This window comes from Fulmarus glacialis, unplaced genomic scaffold, assembly GCF_000690835.1.
Source record: "Fulmarus glacialis isolate BGI_N327 unplaced genomic scaffold, ASM69083v1 scaffold20301, whole genome shotgun sequence".
Taxonomy (NCBI): Eukaryota; Metazoa; Chordata; class Aves; order Procellariiformes; family Procellariidae; genus Fulmarus; species Fulmarus glacialis.
In genome coordinates this window covers 1,918-25,695 of record NW_009191130.1, presented here as the reverse complement: position 1 = coordinate 25,695, position 23,778 = coordinate 1,918, and the positions used below count along the sequence as shown (strand labels likewise).

The following is a 23,778-nucleotide window of genomic DNA, read 5'->3' as shown; positions in this document are numbered from 1 at the left end:
TGCTCTAAAACCCCTGCAAAGCTAGTCACTCCTGGAGAAAACAAAACAAAACACCATGCAAAGGAAAAAAGCCAACTAACTGTCAAGTTTTTATGACAGGTGTTTTCCAGAGAGTCCAAGATCTTTACAGTATCCTGCCACCTTCCATCATCATTTGCAAAATCCTGAGAGAAAGTAAAAAGGAGACTTAGGGGATGTTGGGGAGAGAACAAATGGAAACTCCACCTACTTCTGCCAAGGAGTCACTTCTGCTCCAACAGTGGACACACAGCTTTCCCTCTGGGCCAAGCAGTCAATCCCACATAGAGTATAGTTGGGGTTTTTTTTTTGGTTGGTTTTGGTTTTGGTTTTTTTTTTCACTATGTCCACTGGCAGCATTTAAAGCAGGAGGAAAACATGGATGCAATGTAGAAGCCTTTAAATTAGATGGAGGCAAAGTATCTCACCACAGCTCAACACAACTCCTTCCCAAAAACCAAGTTTTCGCAGAGCGCTAGATAAGTGAACCCTTAAGAAGGCTGTAAGGTTAATGGAGACCTTTCGTGTAGAGAATCAAAACAAAGGAAAGACTGCACTGAAGATTACACTCTCTCCTTACAGAGAGATGACTCAGTGCCTTACCACACACTATTTTCAAAAATAAATTAAACAAAACAGATTTAAGAATAGCAGCGAGAAGGGTATGTGTATTATGGCCACTCCAAGCCCCAGCACACTGGATACACAGATCACCATTTTCCTTTACAAAGGAAAGATATTCTTCCCAACGCTTTCCACAGGGCTCAGGCTGAGGAAGAAAATAAAACTCTGAACACTCTCATTTGGTCGCTAGAGCAGGAGAAGGGAAGAAGAGAGAGAAGGGCCAGCCAGCTGCCTGCCTGATTTCAGCACTGCAATACTATGACCCTCAACTGCATATTTAATAAGTTGGTGTCCCAGGCAAAGAGGAGAGGGGAGGAAGGCTGGGAGAACTCAGGCCACGGTGCTAATTCCTTTCCTGCACAAAGACAGTCTCTTGAGGACACAGGCCTGCCTCCTGTAACGTGATCTCATAGTCCAGGTGGGAGAGTTTCCTTCGAGGGAAGTTGGTGAGAAGTTCAAAGCGTTCATTGGGGTATCCCTTTGACTGGACATGTTTCACAAGAGCCTGGAGAGAAAGAAAGGCAAACAAGTGTCATATAATTCACAACAACGCAAAATAATGTAAAAAAAATACCCCATTTTCCTTTAAAAAAAGAAGTTTGTAATTACAGACAAAGGAAATTTTGAAATTTTTCATATAGTATAGACCCTCTTTTACTTTAATATCTAATTTGACCCACACATGGTAAGAATAAACATAAAAACTAATTACCAAGTGATCCCTTACCTAACTGATTCTTTAAACAGAAGACATACGTAATAGTACATTAATTCAAGCAAGCTGAATTCCACATCACATATTCAAATCACAGTAAAGTAAGATTTGCAAAAAAATCCTTAAGTGCCCCAAAACAGAAGCCCCCTCACTTGTTTATCAGATATTACGCTTACATTAAACCTAAAAGCCACCAAAGAAGCATTTTTTGTCAGGTAACATTGACAAAAATAAATGCAGTATTTTTACTAAAAAATTAATTTTTTCCTGCCTTCAAGAAGCATGAGGATTTGTGTTTTTTTTTTTTTCCTTTTTTTTTTTTTTTTAAAAGCTCTTTTCAATTCATTGACTTCTCTGCCTACAATAGCAATCGGGGCAGGATACAGAGAGCATTGGGTTGAAGCTGTTCCTGTTTGTTAGGAAAAACTTCTTTACTGAAAGAGTGGTCAGGCCTTGGAACAGGCTGCCCAGGGAAGTGGTGGAGTCACCATCCCTGGAAGTAGTTAAAAGACGTGTAGATGAGGCGCTTAGGGACATGGTTTAGTGCGCATGGTGGTGTTTAGTTAATGGTTGGACTCGATGATCTTAGAGGTCTTTTCCAACCTTAATGATTCTATGATTCTATGATTCTAAGCGGTATCAGCCCCACAACCCAGCAAGCAGACATATCAAGAATAGCTAATGTCCATGCTACGAGAGAGATTTCCCAGCTTCATCAGGAAACACAGCAGATGAGAGCGTAAAGTACAAATAGACAGGAATAGAGAAATGGAGATTGGCAGAACAGCAGGGGATACAGCAACAGAGCAAGACTCTGGCAGAATGAAAAGTTGTAGCTTTTTAAAGAGGGGAAAAAAAGACAATATGTCATAAAACAGAGAGTATGATGAAATAAGGGGGTCCCAACAATACTGTTCACATAGTTTTGGTTGGTAACTTATGCCAGTATATTAAGTACAAGGAGATAAGTTTGCAGCATTAAGCTTCTACTAGTACTAACTATTCTACTAGCTTCCCCCTGTTACTTAGCTGCCACTTCAGGACCACAGCAACCCAGCACACAGAAAAAAGTCGTTGCAAACAAGCACTTGGCAGTTACTGCCACAGCTCACAGGCAAGGGGCTCAGGAGATCACTTGGGTGGCTCTCCATTTTAGTGTTTGTGTTCCAGTAGGAAAGCTGTGGGTCATATGGTGCTGACATGACACAGGACGTGGTCGCCCACAACAGCCCGCAGCACTCTTCCTAATATTTCAGGGGCATCAATGTAGATGGAGCACAAGGTCAAGGAACTGCAGGAAAAGGTCAGGATGTTCTGCTGCATCAGGGAAGATGAGCAGGAAAGTAGTAGGATGCTGGCAGCAACACTGCAAGGGCAAGAACTGAGGCCTTGTGGTGCAGACAGAATGGGATGACCAGAAGCAAGACTCAAACACAGGAAGGACAGCAACTTGCAGGACAAGGCACCCTGGAGACTCATAACCTGTGGCAGCAAAACAGCAGCTCTCCCCTCATTTGGAAAAATTAAAAAAAAAAAAAAAAAAAAATCAGTTGAAAAAATGATATAGTCTTGGCAATAAATGAGAAGTTCCACTGGAAGACACAACTGGACCCATTGGTCCTACTCAACAGGTCAAAACCAGCAGGGAGAAGCAGCAGTGCATGCTGGTGGAGGGGACTCCTTCTGCGGGTGACTGAAGCACCCAACTGCCGACCTAGCCCTGAGTCTTGGAAGCCTGCTGCTTGCCTAGAGCCAAGATCCAGGATGTCATGAGAGACTGTCAAAACTCATGAAGAAAGCTCAACACATGTCTGCAGTGCACCCTCGCAGCAGCGACGACAAACCTGGGCTGCTTCAACAAGAGTATTGCCAGCAGATCAAGAGATGCGATTACGCCACTCTGCTGGGACACACTTGGAATACTGTGTTCAGTTTTGGTCTCTCCACATTCAAGAGGGACAAGGAAAAACTGGAGAAGATCCAGTGGAGGGCCATCAAAATGACTACAGTATAGGACACGCCTTGGTACATGAAGAAAGGTTGAAGGACTTGGATTTGTTCAGCCTGGAAAGGAAAAGCCTTGGTGGGAATATCATCACAGTGTTCCAATACAGAGAAGATGAAGGCATTTCTTTCACAAAGATGCACGGTGACAAGAGAAAACACACACAAGTTGCTCCAGGGAAAATTTCATCTGGATATAAGGAAGGAATTCTTTATTGTGAAAGAAATTAAACTTCGGAGTAAGTTGCCCAGAGAAGTGGTGGAACGTCCCTTGCTGGAAGTAGTCTAAACTTAGCTTGAGAGGGCCCCTGGAAAACCTCATCTACAGCCCTGCTTTCGACAGAGGGTTAGACCAGATGATCTCCAGGGATCCTTTTCAACCTGAACTTTTCCAAGATTTGATGACTGCAGAACAGCCAGGAAAGTGCCTGTATGGAGATTCCTTCCAAATTCATCAAAATCCACACACAAACCTTTGGCACGAGGAGACTGTCGCCCCAACCTCCTCTTTCACCTGGACTGTTCTCCAACAGGCTTTGCAGATTACAACGCCTGTGTCTGATGAGGAATGCAAGTAAGTGGGTTTGACTTCCTTTTCAGGCAACAAGGATGATCAAAATTCCTTTACAAACCACTGTATTTACAAATTTGGTTAAGTTTACTACCCACATCTCCCACCTGCCCCGTTTAAAGGCCAACCTTTCCTGCACACCTTACAACACTTGGTAGACAACAAGTTATTCAGGCAACCAGTCAGCGATGCAGACGAAGGGCTGAGCTGCTGAACAGAGTGAAGTCAGCTACTTAATTGCACACAATGAGCAGCTGCTTCTATAAAAAGGCAGTGTTGCCTTTTTTTTTTTGCCTGGGGGGAAAAAAAAGGGTTACGGTAATATTGAAAGCATAAGCTGGAAATAACAGCGTATAAAGAAGCCACTCTTGATCGATAACAATGCAATGACTTAAAAAAAAAAGAAGTTTTAAAAAACAGCCAGTGCTGGTGGGACAGCAACATCATATCATCAGTTAAGTGCAACTGTCTCCTTAAACAATTTATTTTTATATTTCTGGACAGCTTTAAAATGGAAGCAACTACGGGCTGAAAAAAATCAGCAAGGAAATGATGCTCACAAAGAAACATCTGAGATTCAACCTTGACCTGACACGACATGAGCACAGAAGCTGCCAGTTCAGTTCTGCAGTAAAAAGATATCTTTACCCACAAACCTTGACTCACCTAAATTCCTCTGCTGACTGTAAAGCAGGCGGCAGCAAAGGAAATCACATGCTGAGGTTAACTTCCTTTAACTACCGCAGTCCATACAAGGAGTCAAACCAGAAGTTCAAACTAGCCCCAGCACTCCACATGTAGCACTGCAGGCAGTCCACAACCTCACGCCTGCGCTTGGTTTTGGGAGATGACGGTATAACAAAGGCAACTTTTTTTTTCCTTTTATTTTCAAGCAAAAGAGTTAAGGATGAGAATATGAGCTTGAGACACTGTACATTTCCGAGTGCAGCAGACTTGGTTAGTCTCATTTTCTGTAAAAGATGTGACACTTCTAAATCTGCACAAGATCCTTCTGAAGAAGTGTGCTTTTGCCTTCCCTAAGACTTCAATACAGAGCTTTTAGGTTGATTACATTAAAATGAGCTTAACTGGCCACTGTGTCATGAAAACTCATGGCCAAAAGGAATATAGTGACCTCTTTACACAGTGCTTTCAGATAACCACCTGCAAAATTTTGATGGAAACACCATCTACATCGACTTCTCCAAGGTAAACAAGCCCAAAGAACGTTTGAGACGCACACCTGAAGCACAGTAATTAAAAAATACTGTAACAAATTTGTTTTGGGAGAACTTCCTCCAAAGTCCGCTCTGTCATCCACATCCAGAAGGGACTGTGGAAGTACGGTGAAAGAGATGGAGAAAAAGAATGAAGTTTTGCCTTTGATTTTACCGTTGTCTGACCATGGGCAACAACTGAACTTTTCCATTTAGGAAAAAACAAAAAACACCACAAATGAGTGAGCTGAGAGTACTTTACGGTAATTTAATGATTAATGCAAAAGCCATTTAGAGTCCTTTTAGAAAGGAAACCAGCAGTTTTGGGACTAAGGAAGACACTGGAGTGTACACGCAACCCAAGCAGCAATGGAAACATACAGAGCCATTTTTTGGAAGAGAGGAATGACACGGAAGAAACACAACAGAATGACAGTGCAAGCACTCCCTGGATATACCGCTTTCACTAGATCCGATTTCAATAGTGCCACCACAGGTAAAGAAATTCTCCAGTTTCAGCTGTCCTGTACTCAAACAAGGATTCCAATTAACTCCACTCACCAGAAGTTTAGCTTGTTCGGGCAGTGAAATTTGTTCCCTCTTTCCATCTGGATACCTTAGCATCAGCTGTGCCTTTGGTCCTAGCATAAAGGAAGTTACTACAAGTTAACAAACAACAAGGCAGCTGAATTGAGCTCTTCTGTAGATTTTAGGCGGCACGCTTTACTGCACAGCATAGCAGGGTTAGGGGCTGGAGACAAATACAAGGTTCCAGCCTATGAAGATATACTTCTACATGTGTTTTTAAAATACACACATCAAACTCAGGACTCTTTCAAGAATTAATAGTAGCGACTGAAAATGGTCAGCATTCCCAGAGAAAAGCACACTGTGCTACCTCTGCCTTTGAGACCATCTCGCTCTGCTGCATCCCAGCTCAGGCACCGCAGGGAGAAACAGAGACTCCAGGGACTCGTTTGTATTAGCCAAAGTTGCATTACTAAAACTCAGTCCAGACCGTCAAGGCAGCCAAGCAAACTGAGCACGAGGTGGGGCTGATGTTATTGCGCTTCTCTCTACCATACTGGTAGAAGCCCTGTCATATGCACCTGCATTACACCAATGCATACTTTATTCGTGGACAAGGTCTCAAACTACGAAACCTGAGCTCAGTGACTAACACGACTCCGCAGTTTGTGGCATCACTATGCCAAAGTGGTGCTGCTGGCAAGGTGAATCGCTCAAACGTCTGGTGTCAAGGAGGGAGTAAGACAGAAGAAAAGAATTAGCTTTTCAAAACAACGGATGAAATCATGCTTGCCAGCGTATTAAGATTTTCAGGAAAAAAAAAACAAAACACAGATCACTATCAAAAAAAAAGTGGCAACTTACCATTCACATCTAGGCCCTGAAACGTACTTTCAGGCTTGTCAGTTGACTCCTCTAGTATCCCTGCATCAATACAGGGCAGTACTCTGTGATTTGATGTTGTCCCAGGCTCAGTCCTTGCAGGGGGCTCAGGCTGAGGCCTCCGGCTCTCCTCTTTTTTATACCCCAAGTCCTTGTGCGGAGACTTCCTCAACTTGGCAGGATTCTCCGATTCCTCCTCTTCCTCAGATCCGCAAACCGAAATAAACTCTTCGCTTCCAGAAAAAAGCTCCGACTCGGACTCCTCATCTGACCGACTCTCCTGCTTGGCCTGTGAGGAATCAAAATGCGTCTCCTGTAACGAGGCTCTGATAGCAGCTTCCAACTGGCTGTCCTCACTGGCATCAATGAGACTCTCCTGTTGAATACAGACATAACACAAATACATAAAAATTGCTTTTAAATATGTACTGAAAATCAAGAGGACATCAGTCTTCCAAAGAGAAGCTACTAAAACTGTCAGGAACAAACAGCATGGAAAGCTAGTCATGCTATGACTATTTAATGACTTCTCCTTGGAGTTTTGCATGGAGCAATATATTCTCCTTCCACCCATGCACAATTCTGAGACTGCTAAATCCAAAACAAATGCCAAAAGCACAAACTGCACATCAAAAATAGTTCTCATGGGAGAAAGCATTCCCTGGCGTACCATATTTTTGCATGCTCTTGCACTAACTCATTAAGTCTGTTTATACTACTGAATGGGAAATCAGTACAGCTGGATAAAGACAGGCTAGCATGTTCTTTCAGGTTTCTCCAGTCCTCCTAGAGGGCCTCATACTTACTGAACGAGAGCATTTTTGGGGAGGGCTGGTAGAATGGCCATCCAGCTGTCCATGCTCACTCAGGAACCCAGTCACTTGGTCCAAGAAGGAAGTCACGTCCAGCTGGTGCCACTCCACTAGTTTCTGGCCTAGAGAACAAAAGGTGTCATGAAACATAATTTCAGCAAAAGATTGCAGCTTAGCAGTCAAACACCCCAATTCACTGCTGTGCATGCACTCTGCAAGAGTCTGTATTTGTGGAACTGCAGCTTCCTACGGGCTACCACCTGATAACTACGAAGCTTCTTCCTTGCACTCCCTTGAAAAGGTTTCAATCATGGACAGATATAAATACAGACCCTGTTTATTTCCATTCTTTTCTTTTCATCTATGGGAATGTGTGCACAGAATGGTGAATTAGGCTTCAAAATGAAAAAAGCCAAACCACTAAGTTTATGCAGAAGCATTTCTACATTCTTGCATGCTTTGATTCTACACCTTGGCAAACAGCATTTGTTTCCACAAGTAAAGTGCTAAGAAGAGTATCCTAACTTCAGTTTCAACATTAAAAGAAAAACAAATGTTTTTGGGTGGTTTAAGTCAAATAGCAAGAAATCTCAGCTTTGATTACAGACACTATTACTTCAGTCCTGAGAAGCAGGAGACCAGACCATCAACATAGTTGCAGTATATGATGATAAAAGAAGAATGGATGTTGGGATACAAAAGAAAAAGTAACAATTTCAAAAGAGCTGGAGGGGGAGGTAGAAGTTTGACTGTTCAGGTAAAAAAAAAAAAAAAACAAAAACAAAAACAAACAACAAACCCGAAGCCAAAATGGTACTTCAAAATTAAGATGCAATTTAATAAGTAATTGCTGAGCCCCACAAAGCTACTGCAAGGAGCTGGAAGCAGATTCATGTAACGCTTACAAATATTGTAGTTTATTAATCACATGATTTCAAGTAGCTTTTAAAAGGACACTTAAAAGAAATTAATTTCAGAGTTTTACCACAAGGTGGTACTATTTTCACTTTCTAAGCAAAGTACTCGCTAAGCTATACCAAGTACGATAACCAAATACACAAAATTTCAGCAAGCCTTGGGAGTTCTATTCCCTTAGTTCCTCCAAAACATACCGCTTCACTTCTTCAGGGACAACAAGGTCTCTCAGAGAGCAAAACAATGTAACTGACATTCTTCAGCTGAACGGAACACACACTGCAAAAGACTATTCTGACTCAGCAAAGGTATTCTAGCCAACAACTGCCAGTCCTTCCCACGGGATATATAAAATGCAGGTAACCGACTGCCACTTGTCTTACCTGTCCTGGGATCCAGGATGGAGACATAAGGGAAGTCTGCTAATTTATAAAACTGTATGTACCTCTGTCCTTCCTCACTGTCATGGTATACCTACAAAATACCACATTGGAAGCAAATTACTGGGTGGAGAGGGAACACAAACAAACTCTTATCTTGAGAATGTACAAGGTTTTTCTCTGTTTTACAATATACGCTGTAAACGGTACGTACAGTTCTCAGTAACTATGACAAGCTGAAAACACGCCTCTAACGCTCCACGTATTAGAAGCTACGTGGTACTATCTTGAACGCACAAGTGAAAGGCAGTTTATGCATTCAAATGCATATCCATGAACTACATCTACATCCATAAACTAAACTACTGCATCTTTTCTGCAAGTTCACGAAGAGAACTGCAACAGTACCATTTTATTTGAAGAAGTCAATTTTTTTCACTGCCCTATCTACCAGGACACCAGATTACCCACACGGCCCCATTAAATTTCTCACCTGCCAAAAAATGAAATGTTCCCGGATTATGTTCTTCACAGCCTCATTGCTCCAGACATCGCGGTTGAGACACTGACAGGCAAAATCTTGCACATTCTGAATGTTTATCATGAGCCATTTGTTCTGCATCTGACCACACTCCTTGGCCTGTAAGCAGAGAGAAAAGCTTCATTAGATAAAACTGAAGAGCCAGACATAACCAAGGCCAGCAATGATCAGTGATGGCTTCTAACACTGCCAGATTTTTCACCAAAACCCCTTCACAGTGAGAAAGATGGACAGTGCTAGTGAAAAGGCATCCACAAAACAGAAGGCAGGGCTGAAAGACCTGCTTTAAATGAGACTGGCTGAATTACAGAATCACACCAATGAACAGAGCTGCTGGATTTCAACAAGCCAAGCACAGAGTAGGAAAAGCAACTTGGGGGATACACAGGGACGCTGAATAATGAGTGTAGTCAATCACACTGATCTGACAACATAGAAAAGACCTGCTCATTCTAAAGATAAACCTGTGGATCATCTTCTATTTAAGTAGGTTGCATAATTGACAGAGGACTTGCATTAATTCAACAGGACCCCCTCTCTGCGTGTTTTCTTTTTTCTCTCCAAGTTTTGAGTTACTCTATTACTGTGCAACTGCCGAATTGGGCATCCTTTTTTGATGCTCGTTATCCAGACTGCAAGTGGGGAAGAAGACAGGAAGGCGCAGGAAGAAATCTTACTGGTTTGAGTCACAAAGCTGGCATTGTCTGATTGCTTGGTTGCAAGTTAATGGTAGGAGTTTGATCAAGAATGTAATTCTGATCGCTGAACTGTCATACCTGTTGAAACAATGCGGGCTATATGAACAGCTGGAATGCTCTTACCGCCTGGAGCGACTGGAACTAGCATATGAACTCCCTCTCCTTTTAAAAAAGAAAAAAACCTATTTATTTGTAAGTGTGTTCACCATCCTGCTGGTAATGCACTTAACAGCAAATTCAAGGAATTAGGGTGCTATGCAAGATTTTGCTGTTTTGGGCAATATTTTCTTCCCCAAACCAAAGTTTTTACTTTTAAAATAAATTTTAGCCAGTGCACTTTCAAATAGTCAGCCTATCCAACATGTGACAGACAGACACATGAACCCCACACACTTAGCTTCAGGAAGTGAAGCATCTCAGTCTACAAAACTAATCTGTATGGCCAAGTGACCTGCAGAGCCAATTTTTATTTTACTCAAAGGAAAAAAATTAACGTAGAATCATGGAATAGTCCTCCTGTTCTCGCAAGGGACCTCACACTAACTACTTACCACTAACATTGCAGTGTCAGAATCTAGTATTCGGTCACCAGGAGAGAAAACTGGAGCAGGTGACACCTAAGTAACTGGCAAGGGTCTTAAATACAGTCATTATGCTTTTATTTAAAAGACTTGTTTTGAGCTAACTGTGGATTTTGAGAGCTAATTCTAGGAAATCAGTTTAAGACAAGGCTTAGAGGTACTGCCCAAGTTTAAAGCGAACAAAAATCCTATGTTATTTGAGTCAATTGGATTGCCTTAGTCCTGTGTTCTAATGTAATCCATATTGGATTAAAAGAACAAACTCAAAAAAATATAACTAGAAAGTTGGAAAGTGCATCTCAGTCTTCTACACTTACTTTGTATACTTTTCAATATTAGTGAAAACCTGGCTCTACCTCTCCTCCGTCCAGCTAAGGTCATCAAAAGGATGCAAGCAGGAAATTCCACACACAACATTTGCAAAGGTGATTTTTCATCTGTAAGTATAGCTTTTGAAACTACTTTTAACTTCCTTCTAAAACCAACAGGCTTCACATTTAACATTTAAAAGGACACAATTAAATTGCTACCATCTCACACACACACAACTCTGCTCATACACAGCTACTGGGATTTTTCTGAGGGGGTGGAGGTGGGTGGAAGGAGAAGAGTGTGGGGGGAAGAAACACTGTGGGTTTGGAGATTATATTGGTGGGTCATTTTGGTAAGTGACGAAAGAACAAGGGAAGGCTCAAGAGCCGGCTTGCATATCCCAAAAGCTATGTCTGATGGCTTCAGAGCCACTGTTTCCAACATCAGCTGCCCCCCTTTTCTCCTCTTCCTTCGAGGTATAAAGGCCAGCACCAGGCACTTAAAGAGCACACAGACAGGGTAAGTACAGAACAGCCACTCTTTGCAAGCATCTCTGTTCAAGCTTTCAGCCATCAGCAGAGTAGGAACTTTCAAAGACAGAGGTAGTGGATCTCAGCTACAATGGGCCAGATGCAAAAAAAAACAAAACAAAACAAAAAAACCCAAACAACAAACCAAAACAAACCCAGCCTGTCCTAAGTTCACATCTACCCTTTCTACCCATTCACATTTTTCATAACTATGACAACTTACAGCAACAAACCAGCAATCTGGTTAGACAATATGTGAAAGAAGTCTTGTTTTACACTCAGTACTGGATCTCACTGGATAACCTCTAGCTCTTGCACTACTAAAAATAACATGTTTTCCTCTCGTTTGAGTTTTCTGAACCATGTATGGTTTATAAATGTTGTGGTGGCTCTTCCTTGCTCAGCTTTGTTGAAATGCACTGATCCTTCAAGTCAGCAGAGAGAAACAAGGAAGTGGAGCCAGCATCTTGTGACCTTCTGGACATCTGCTAATCAAGCATGATTCAGTTTGGAAGATAACAGGTGACAGAAAGTCAGAGCAGGAGATTATCTAACAAGAAATATCCTACCTGTGTTACGCTTACACTTCTTGCCTGGGTCAGGGCATACATCCATTCATCAACCAGCCATTTCTGTGCCAAAGGTGCATCTGCAGGCTACACTTATGCAAACAGCCAGGCTAGAAGCACCTTATGCAAAGATAATTGCACCATTTGAGTACAATGACTAGATTAACTTCCAAACTATTCCTGCTTACTACATACAAAGAAAAAAAAATTCAGTATCAGCTGTAAAGCAGGGAGCAGCTAGAAAAGGTTTAACTTGTGAAGTGAGGAAACTTCCTATAGACAAACTTGAAACTCTGCAACATTACAAACAGTCACCTTACAGAAGTACTGAAATCCTAAAGAGTGTTAAGCACAGAATTGCGTGCGCCAGAACTATCTCCTCCCTAAACAAGAAATGTAAACTAAGTCAATTTGGTGTGTACCTCCCACAAATTAAATCATATCTCACATCATATGCACGAAGAGATGAACACCTGCAATTCTTGACAACAGTCTTTGAGATTAGAACAAAACCATGCTTTCTTTACAAAGCATGTTTGGTGTGAAATTTATTTATTTATTATACTCTAGTGATTTATTCCTAGCAGATTCTACATTAAGGAGATAACTCTGAAGCTTAATACACATTAAAGCTCAATATTACAGTCAGGAAACGACAGTTACAAATCCCTTGTCAATCTTAACTGACAGCAGCCCAATCGTATACCCACGCAACACCACGCAAATACAGACTTTTTAGTGACACTGTGTATTTAAGCTCTGAAAGTTTCTCTGACATTTTCTAGTAGGAAGAAAAAGGCAGTTCAGGTCAACATCTTGCTGGCCCATCAGTTGTTTGCCTCTGGTTTATATAGCCCCATTCCACCAGTACTAGGTAACTAACATCTAGCAGCTCACATTCAAAAAGCCTGCAGGATTAAAAGAAAATCTTTTACAGATTTTCGGTATCAAATCTTTTTCACCACATTTCTATGGTGCAATTTAGTTAATCACACACTTAACTTTACAAGTATAGTGATCGTAAGTTGTTCTGTATGTGAAGCACACTGCTTTTTCACAGACTGCAAGTTAAAAAAAAAAAAATCAATGCCATTCAACACTTGAAAATTTCTCTTCAATGTAAGTTAATTCTCACCTACACTTAAAAGCTAGTATTCCTCAGTTAAAATGAAATGGCAACTTTTTGCACCTCACTGATAACAAAGTTTCTTTGTAATCGAAGAAAAACGAGGTTTCTTGGGGAAAACCAAAGATAACTAAATCTACTATCAAAATCAACCTTAGAGTACCCAAAGAGAAGAAACAAAAGATGAGCAACAAAGATACACGAAAACCTTAGTAAGACCAGATGCCACCACTTTTGCTAAGTTTGAATAAAGTCATAAATCCTAAATGATTCTACGATAAATGTACATGGCACAACACTGGCAGAATGTTCTTGCACACCCCTCCAGAGGTTAGAATACACCACACACCAATAATAATAAGAAAACCCCACTTCGATTAACACTAAACTACAAAAGCGTCAAAATGACAGTATTTAGGTTTTGGTATTTCGGAATGTTAAAAACATCACTGATTTATTATATAGTTTATATATGTTTATCTAAGCATACAGAGAAGGAAGAAGCTAACAGCAGCTTGCTAGAGATGAATTTTGAGAGACTGGTCACTGGATTCACAGGAGGCCCGACACTGTCCCAGGCTGAAGCAGTACAGCAGTCTACAGTCGTAAAAGGTAAAATGGAAGCGGTAATGGTCAACAAATTGAGAAGCTGAAGATTTTTATTGCAATGAAGTTGAGGAGCATCAGTGAAGGGTATCCCATGGGACAAGGAATTGTACAAGAACTCAAAAAGGTGAACACCAATACCAGAGAGTGTACACGTCTTTAAATTTCAGTTACTGCAAAGAGCAGGATGTCGTGGTTTAACCCCAGCCAGCAAATAAACCCCACGCAGCCACTTGCTCACCACCCCCCGCTCCGGGGGGATGGGGGAGAGAATCCGGAGGGCACAAGTAGGAAAACTCCCGGGTTGTGATAAACAGTTTAATAATTGAAATAAAACAAAGTAGAACAGTAATAATAACAATGAGAACAACAACAATAACAGAATGGAGAAAGCAGGTGCTGCACAATGCAACTGCTCCCGGCCCGTGTGTCCCGAACGGGGGCGAGCCCCCCCACACCCCTGGTTTGTATACTGAGCATGATGTCACATGGTATAGAATACCCCATTAGCCAGCTGGGTCCACCACCCCGGCTGTGCTCCGCTGGTTCAAGAACCACCCAGCAACAGCCAAAGCATCAAGGGGCCATCAACACTCCTCTCATACCAAACCCACAACACAGCACAGCCCCCAAGCTACGGGGAAGAAAGTTAACTCTGTCCCAGCCGGAACCAGGACACAGGACAACGTATGTATATACAAACCCCTTCCCCCCCCTTTCTTTTTTTTTTAATTTACAAGACTGAATAAGAATGCAAACACTTTAAGACTATCAAATCTATCAATCAGTTATTTCATCCTCTGAAACTACTTTTGACTGTGGCGGATGCCACAATCAACATTGCTAAAGTCTTGATATGTTTTCAACAAGACAGGAGGAAAGACTAGCACACATCTCAAATTCCACAGACGAGGTCACTCACTGACTGTACATGTTCCAGTCTGGAGCAGCACTGGCTGTTTTCATGTGAATTCCCTTCACTGTTGCCTTTACCACGCATTCGCTTGGCTCACAAACATCTCTGAACCACAGGCCCAGTAGGCATCATCAGTTGGAGGACCTGACACAACCTTGTTTGAAGTGAACTCTGAACCACATATCACAAGGCGGGGATGCCTCAGCACCAACTACTTCAGTCTGCTCATCTGCTTCCATTGCACCAAACTACTTGCTGCAGCAGACACAGCTATTCTCCGTCAGCGTCCTCTCAAACCTGGAATTTTTTTAGAAGATTAAACATATGGAGGGCACTGTCAGAACACAGGAATTGGTGACAAGCCAATTGATCCCTGGTGATCTGGGAAGCATATAAAGAGAGATGAGGCCAAAAGCATGAGAGCTGGAGACCCAATAACGGCACACAGCGTTTCTCCAAAAATTCTCCAGCTCTAGTATTTGAGCACAGCAGTAGAGGCAAATGTGAAAATAATGTAAATAATATTTCTGTTCAGCTCATGGAGTCAGATCTCCAGCACTGTTTGCAGCATCTGTATTGCACCATTTGATCATTAGTTTGCATTCTCATGAAATCATCATATAATAATAATAATAACAATAATAGTAATAGTAATAATAAATCTCAGCTACTTAAAGATGACCAGGTGGAAGTGCAGTAGTAACTGCAACTTCTGAAGAATATCTAGAAATTATGCACTCAAAAAAAAAAACAAAACAAACCAATTTGCATATTCTCTAATCATTAGATAAGTCACTGATCCACATCATAACAACTTATGACTAGACCCACACATGCCTACACAGACAGGGAAGGTGACACCTGAAATTATTTAAAGCTGACAGTTGCCTTCTCAGGCAGACAATCTCTTGGATAATTTTTCCATCGTTACCAGATGCAAAAGAAAACTGCTGTGATTTTACACAAGAGCAAGACCTCTACTGAAGATAACATTGTGCCTTCATGACAAAGCCACGCTCAAATACTTCTACCAGCTCAGGTATCAGAAACCACTTAGCCATGTTAACAAAACTCCACCTGAGCTTCTCAGGTGCTGTGCTGCAAACTACATAGCCCCTTGCAAAGTACTTGCTCACCTATCAAAAGAAATCTTACTTCAGCTTTTTCTGTATCGTGCTATACAGAGATACTTCAAGGGATGCAATTTTTCCATTTTTACCAGCCTCCTTTGCGCACTAGTGTCTTTCACCAAGTGTGATTTGCCACACTGACATTGAAACGTAAGCAATGTGGTCTATCATCATTAGTTAAGTCCTTCAGGAAGTCATCAACATTTCCATATGCAGTCCATCAAATATTTGTCACTATATGGTCCTTTGTAACTTTCTGACCATCCGACAAATGGATCCATACATGCCAGCAGCCTAACACAAGGCCTCCACACCGTACACAGTCATCACATAAGGAACTGCACCAAAATTTCAAAACTTACCGTTTCAAAGCTCCCTTTGTGCATCAGATCAATGGGAGGCCTGAAGAGGTCTGCTAGAGTAGTGAGTTTCTTATCTACTGCCCCTCCATTTCGTAGCTCCTGTTCCTGTCGAACTGCACAGCCCCAAGAGGAAAGGAAGCTGAATTAGACAAAATACTCACAAGATGGATTTATTATTGGTTATACGCTCATACACAAAACTTCAGCACTAGTCACAAGGTTAGACCACAATGAACAAGATTAGCTGCTATATAAGGTAAGAACCCCACTTACCCCAACTTTCTCAAGCACTGGACGTTTATTTCACTTTTAAAAAACATCTTAATAAATGTGAGCATCAGCAGAAGGGGTCATATGCCAGTATTTGAAAACAAACGAGCAAAAAAAAAAAGCCGTAACTTGTCCCCAGTGATGCCTTTAAAAGGGGAAACTGAGCTAGATTGTAGCATCATAACTTTTATTTGGAATATTTCTATTCCAGTGTTTCTGTTTCTTGACTGTAAGGCAATCCCACAGAAAAGAAAACAAAACCAGACTTAGTTTACGTGGAGAAATATATTTGGATGTTTATATTGAGTATCTACTCTTCCCACAATTGGCTCAGGATACCACTGTCTCTTTCAGGTGAACGGGTTTTCAGTCTTGTTTATCCCCAAGTACCACACTTTGAGCTTGTTTCTTTTAGTGGTATCAATTCCATTCAAAATAATACAGAACATTTTCCTACATAGACATGACCACATACAATAAAGGTAAATCACAGCAATTGCTCACCTAAAAAAGCAGCGATACAATGTATTTTATGGAACCAAGTCAGCTGAAATGGGCAGTGACTATCCCACCACCAAAAACTTTCCAGTAGTGAAAGGAGCTGTCAATGGGCCATAGCGTACATTTTTGCGCAGACACTGGATCCCCACAGGCTAAAAAGCATCCCTGTGGAGCAGGCCTAGGAGCCAGGAAATAATCTGGACTTTCATGGGCAGGGCTGCTTTTTCAGAGATAGCCAGACAGTAATATTCATCTACGAAGTTCTACCAAAAAGCATGATAAAGTTTCATCATAAACCCTCACAATGGTTTTACATATTGTGCATCTCTAAATGTCTTATAACAGAGTGGAGATGATGAGAAAAAATTTAAGGGTATGATGATTCTGTCAATGGTGTATTTTCATTTACACAGCTGCCAGTGACTTCAGTGACCAGTTCATTATTACTGGAAAACCCTGACCAAACCTGTCAGGGGAAAGGAAGTAATTATGAATACTTATTTTCAGTTCAGCATCCAACAGCACCTGACTACGTGGGAAACTGGTCCATGGATAGACCTCTTGAACACTCCAGCAACATCAGCGATAAAACTGCACAACAGCTCTAACCCAGCTGTGAGATATCTGGTGTTCTGCTGTCAAAGAATCCTATTCTACAAAATTTCATGGCTTAAATAACAGCCAATGCTTTGTCATTTGGAGATTCTGCGTATGAAGAGATAGACAGCAGTAAATAGCAACTAAATTCATGAGAACCTTGTGTGTGGCCAAGGAAGAAGTCTCAGGGCTACTCAACTCTAATTCAAGTGCCAGCATGACCTCTGGCTAGCCAAGAAAAATTCAGTGGATGAACTTAATTTCTACATGGATGTTAGATTCTTCCCACTTTTCAATTCCCTCTAGAGCAGAAAAAGTATTTTTGAGAGTTATCAAGAAAATATTTGCCATACGAAAGCAGACCGAATATACTCTCTGCAGGTTTTACTTATGTAGGACAGGCAAGTGTTTGGACCAGCATCCTCACATCCTGCTTCTTACGTCCATTACTCAGTACTCTCCCTTCAGCCATCCCAGAACAATAAACTAACAACCTTAACTGTACCACAAATGTGGAAAAGACATGTCAGCAAACAGTACCGACACTACAACAATGAACAGCCTAATAAAGTTATTAAAAAACGCAAACTTTTGCTATAAAGTGGGCAATTTAAAACCATTCAATGACTGAAAGCTGTCATAGCCTACAACGGAAACTATTTTCCAATCTTACTTGCATAAAAAAAAAAAAAATAGAACCTCTTGCTTACTGATCTGTAGACACTTACTGGTTTCTGTCTGAAAATCCCGAAAGCCATCAAATATTGAGCGCGCTGGTCTGCGTCTTTTAGGAGCTTAAAAAAAAAAAAATTAAAGAATTATTTCAAAAGTATACTATCAAAAGAATTACGTATTAGTACTTTCCATCACACGTATAGGAAAACAGAATAGGAACCCAAAGCATGAGTGATGTGGGAGTAAGGTCATTAGGAAGGGCTGGTGGAGGATGGGAGGATGGAAATAGGTAGTCTGTAAGACCCATTTTCTAGCACATCCTCCCTCCAGCAAACCTTACCCCAGAAACAAACATGTATCAATAATACACAAAAGTTTAAAGTTAGCCCTTCCTGATGGGCTCACTAGGGCCCATCAGTATGTAGTGGAAGTGCTGTCACAGCATCAACATGTCACAATTCCAGTCAAGATTTTTATGCAAGGCCTTCAAGTAGATGAAAAACTTCAAAGGACTAAACCCCATGGGAGAATACTTTATTTATTGGGAACCACATTTGTTTTTCCCACAATGCATTTCTGTTCTTTGCTAATCTCTTATCCAGATCCTGTCCCAGCTTCTTGGCTGGATTGGCAACAGCCACACTCTTCCATTGGATCCAGTATCTGCAAGGAAACCTTCAGAATAGATTATTTGCAGCTGACAGAGACGGCAGCCCAGGCAGATAACTGGAATAGTACCTAAAAGTACCACAGAAGTCTTACGGTATAGCACAACCACTGTACTTGGGATGCAAACCAAAATTGCCTGCCCAAGACTTATTCCAACTATTTATCTGCATTACTATTAATTGAAAGCAGAACAATTTTAAGATAGAACTTTCAAAGCCTAATTGTTACAAGACATGATAAATAATAAACAAATTAAACAGAGTAATATAAATACAACATATACCCACCGGAAACCTGTAATAAGAAAAATCCTTTATGGTGAGAAAGCATGTCCTCCGCACAGGTCACAAAACAAGTACCTCCAAAATTTGATTTTAGAGACCTTTTTGGTTTTGCACCCATAGTGCATCTTTCACCTTGTGCCACACCAAGGGCATAAAGAATAGTACACAATTCTTGTTCCTTGCATTCTTCTCGTACAGAGTACGAAGGAAAGAATCAGTATATCCCGTACAGAATATCACCAAAAAAGAAAGCAAGCCTGAATGAGGAACATGCTTGTGAATAATGCCTAACTCGAGTAAGTAACATCTCTTTCACCTCTAAATGCTTAGGCACAAGCACAACCCATTAAAGCCAACTTCAGAGCAACTTAAACTTCAGCTAAGAACAGCAACTGAAAGACCACTTCAGCAAAAGCAGCATTTCCCTTGCCAGGCTTAGCTACAGCCTGGCAGCGCTGGTGAAGATGTTCACAGCAGTTCCGTTAGATGTTTTTCTGATATCTTTTGTACTGCAAGATGGGATCCATGTATCTGGCAGAGCACAAACAGACAGGGTCATCTCTTCAACTGGAAGAAAACCTAAGCTCATATGACCACCTCAATATGACACTTAAAAACAGAACCCGGCACGTCCCCTGCTTTGAGGACAGAGCTGAAAAGACCAAGTGAAGTATCTCTCCAGTTTCAGCTAGCTTGTCAGGCTGCTTCGTGTTAAACAAAAGTGGCATTAGTGAGCATATTAGCACTGGTGGACCACAGTACCAGGAGACTATCGCTGATCCACAGATCACCTCAGGAGGGCAGTCAGTGGCAGTGTGTCTGAGATACTGTGTGACAGGTGGGTGGAACAGGACAAAGCACGAGGGTCAGCAGATCTTACTTCTGTACTTCTTCAATTCTTGAACCCATAGGAGTCTACAGACCTTTGTCAAAAACTCTGTTGGGCCACGAGAACGCAGGAGGAACAAGCTGGTGTAGTGTCTTCAGAGAGCCCTCACATCTTCCTCTGAAACCACCTCTCAGCTTGTGCATTCTGGCTAAAGACCTCTCTGATGTTGAAAAACAGAATCAACAGAAAATCAGTTCCAGGGTAAACCTGAAGCTTGGCCTCCTTCTCTTTTCTAGCACAGGAACTAAACAGTAGAAAAGCACATTTCCTATGGGTATGAGACCACTTTAAAGATGAGCACTTGCATGCCCTTCCTCGATAAAAAGGAGAAGACACTCAATTCACTTGACATGGCAAAAGCCATACAGACAGCTAGAAACAGCCTGGTCAACACGAAAAGGACAGAACCTCACAAGGCTAGAGGAAGTAAGCATAAAAAGAGAGTGCCTTAGATCTCCATACAGACATGGACACTATACAAAAGGAGAGGATAACGCACCAGGTAATCCAGTCCCGTTACAAAAGTTCCACCCCTGTGCTGCAGTAAAAGAACCACTACAGCAGCGGTTTGAGATTGAGGTTTTGAGATTCAGAACATTAGTGTATTACAAGATTACTAAACAGTGTTTTAGAAAAGCACCCAAAAGAAAACAGCATTTCCATCACCTGTTTCCTTAGAGCAAAAAAATGTTTCAAAAACAAGAGCGATAAACAACTTCAGAAAACAAACTAGAAAACTAGCTGCATGGTACAGTTTAAAGAGCAAATTAAATTCCTAAATGAGATATGGAGAAAATGATGAATAGTCATATAGTTCAGCCCCTTCTGATCTATCATTTCCCTGAGAAGCATGCATTTGTCCCCTTCGTTTTCACTTGTCAGTCAAAGCTCAAGCTTTTATCCCACCACCTTGAACACTTTCACAGCAGTATCACATGGTTCTGAAGCCCCAGAACGCAGATGTATACTTATCATAGCTAATTGGCTGTTGCCTGACAAAGTCTCATGAAACTGGAGTTAGCAAATTAGTACCACTGGGAACGTAGCATCTCTAACGTGCGAGCTTTTCAGTAACAGTGGTGTATTTCCAAGTATGCAATCATGTTACATGGCAGTAGAGTTGCGGCAGGGGAAAAAACAAGAATAGAAATACATACAATGCTTTCTTCATATTCAGCAAGTTCTGTTTTTCTTCTGTCGCTTAGCTCATCTCAAGGTAAAGAAAACAAAAAACCAAAGTAAGAACACAAGCCTACCTCCAAACAAGGGCTCAGGCTCTACTAAAATTTCCTGCTTTTGAGGAATTGGAGCTCGTACTTCATCCCTACCAAAGAGGAAAAAGAAAAAAAAAAAAAAAAAAAAAATCAGAGAGATTATAATATTCCAAGTCCTATATAAACCACATCCCATTGGGCTCCAAAGGCTCCTGCAACTTGAACCATCTAAGGATGCTGCTATACGTTACACAGAATCAAGAGATTTGGGTTCAAAAGGGACCTCAAGAGACCATCCATTCCCACTCATGGCACTGAAGCAGGACTTAGTACACTCTGCATTAAGATCTGGCATGGATAACCTTTCTAAGTCTTGATAGAAGATTACACAGATCCCTGGGTGACTTGATCCCAGGGTTTGTCAATCTACTATTCAAACATTTTTCTTTAATAACTGTCTTAAAACTTGGAAAAGTTTCTTAAAACTTAGCAAAGGCTACTAATTTATCCGCTTGCCACCCTCCTCCCCTGATTATCTACATAGAGGAAAAAAAAGATTATCTTCCTTATTACAAGCTTTCTTCTGTTGGAAGGCTTTTTGCTTCCACTTGAAACTCACAGCCCTCTCTTTTGCAGAGGAAGGAAAACAAGATGGTCAAAATGGCCATTTCCCCCATTTCTGAAGCAATTCTTTGCATACATAGCTGGGCTGCCTCACATATCAACAGCTTAGTTACGCTTGCAGAGACTGCTAGGTAATCTGAAATTATGACTAGGAGAAGAAAGGAAATCACAAGGGCTCTGAAACAGTACCTCTTACTCAGTGTGGTCACCTGGCCCGTGGATCTATGTGAAGGAGGGCATGGGCTCACCCAAGAAAATCCACTGCTATATCCTGCCTATGAACTACTCCTGAAGTGCCCTCTTCCCTCAGACTCTTCGAAGTTGTAAAGAGTGCAGTTTGTGGCTCTTGGCCATGCAGGTTTCAAAAAGTAACTCATAATGTCAGCAAGATGCACTAACCTTGCTATTAACCTCCACATCTTTGATTGCTGTTGTGAAGCTAGTTATTCTCCATTTTGCATTTGCATATTTATTGTTCTCTCTTCCTAGAAGTAACACTAAGCTGACCAGCACCTGGAGGGTGTCAAGTATAAAAAAGAAAGTATTCCAATAAAAACTTGAATCTTAAGTCACTGATGTGCCAGAAGTTGTCTAGAAATAAGAACTCTTAACACCTATAGATACAGAGTTTTAACTTCATTACCTGTCAAAGGTTCAAGCAGGAAGGCACTTGATACCAACTATAAAGGTTAGTACTAAAACAGTCGTTTAAATTTAAACATGTGCTTCAGAAGTATGAATTACAAGAATTTTCTTTAAAACTTAGCTGTCTTTTTCCTGAAGACTTTCATAAAGATGAAAGCATGGCTAGGTTTAATTTAGAACATTTAATGAATGGGATTTATACCAATTAGCTTCCACTCAAAATATTCCATTTATCCCAAGGAGACACATCAACAGGCAGCACTGAGAGACTCTCTGCCATGCTCAAGTGGGAAAACTTTTTCTTTTATTGGCATCTGATGTGTAAGACACTGATGCAGATTTTGTAGTCGCTTATTCCTCTGCATACTAGTGTACACAATCTAGCCTTTCCAGTACCAAATCTGGTTACAAACACAATAAAACCCTTACAAATGGGACTAAGGTCACTAAATTTATAGGAACCAAAACAACAGAACTCTAACTGCCAAATTAACATAAAGCAAGATTGCTGGAGCAATTTAAAAGTAAGAATCTCTTACTACTGGGTCCCCACTTTAATATCTTGAGTTCTGTTTGCAAAAAATGGTACACATAAGCTATAGAAAACTTCTGAAGTACATGCAAGAGAGACTAACTTATGTTGGTCTACATACCAACTTATGTAATAAGAACTTTTTTACCCAGACCAATACTGGAGCAATCAATTTAACAAGATAATCAAAGAAGCAGTATTACAGTGACTTGACAGCAGGTTAGAAGTGACAATTGTCATACTTGTTCTGCCTTACACTATCAAATTCTTCAGACAGACTACTCATTTATACAGACATGTTCATCGGGTACATACTCAGTGTGCGGTCGAACAGCAGACACCGCTGCAGAACTGGTGCTAGGCTCCTCTGCTATGCCTCCACCATCCAGAAACATGGTGACAGCCATCTCCAGATTATTGTTGCACGCTTCAAGCATATGCTTTCCCACGCTTTCACTGGCACCTGTAATGCCAAAGAAAAATTAAAGCATTCTTCAGAAAGCATTTTGATTGGAAGTGCTAGGAACAGCTGACCGGCAAGCTTTCTCTCTCAAAACATTAATAATTAGAAAGAACAGTTCATCAGCTGCCATTTATCTCTGAAGTACAACTATGAAATGAGACAAACATACATATCTCACAGGGGAAGGGAATGCCCGCATACAGGACAGCCAGACTTCTTCCTTCCATCAAGAGAACACTTAGTGGAAGCCATCTGAGGGGTTTTAGCATGGTTTTCCTTTTTTTCCTAGAGGTCAGACCTTTTCCTGGTACAATTTTCCAAACACTAGTAGGAATACACAAAAAAAATGAAAACCTGACTTAACATTTTAACAGGGAG

At 41.2% G+C, this 23,778-nt stretch overlaps 1 protein-coding gene across 1 annotated transcript; it reads right to left on the bottom strand.

Annotated features, from left to right (window-relative positions):
* Positions 1-359: 359 nt before the first annotated feature.
* Positions 360-23,413, bottom strand: UBXN7 (UBX domain protein 7; the record flags this gene model as incomplete). Its single annotated transcript, XM_009586579.1, has 10 exons — positions 360-1,147; positions 5,711-5,790; positions 6,542-6,935; positions 7,366-7,493; positions 8,670-8,760; positions 9,160-9,306; positions 16,038-16,150; positions 18,134-18,199; positions 21,179-21,246; positions 23,253-23,413. Coding segments are annotated over 10 exons (1,410 nt in total), but the record flags the coding sequence as incomplete, so codon positions are not given.
* Positions 23,414-23,778: the final 365 nt, after the last annotated feature.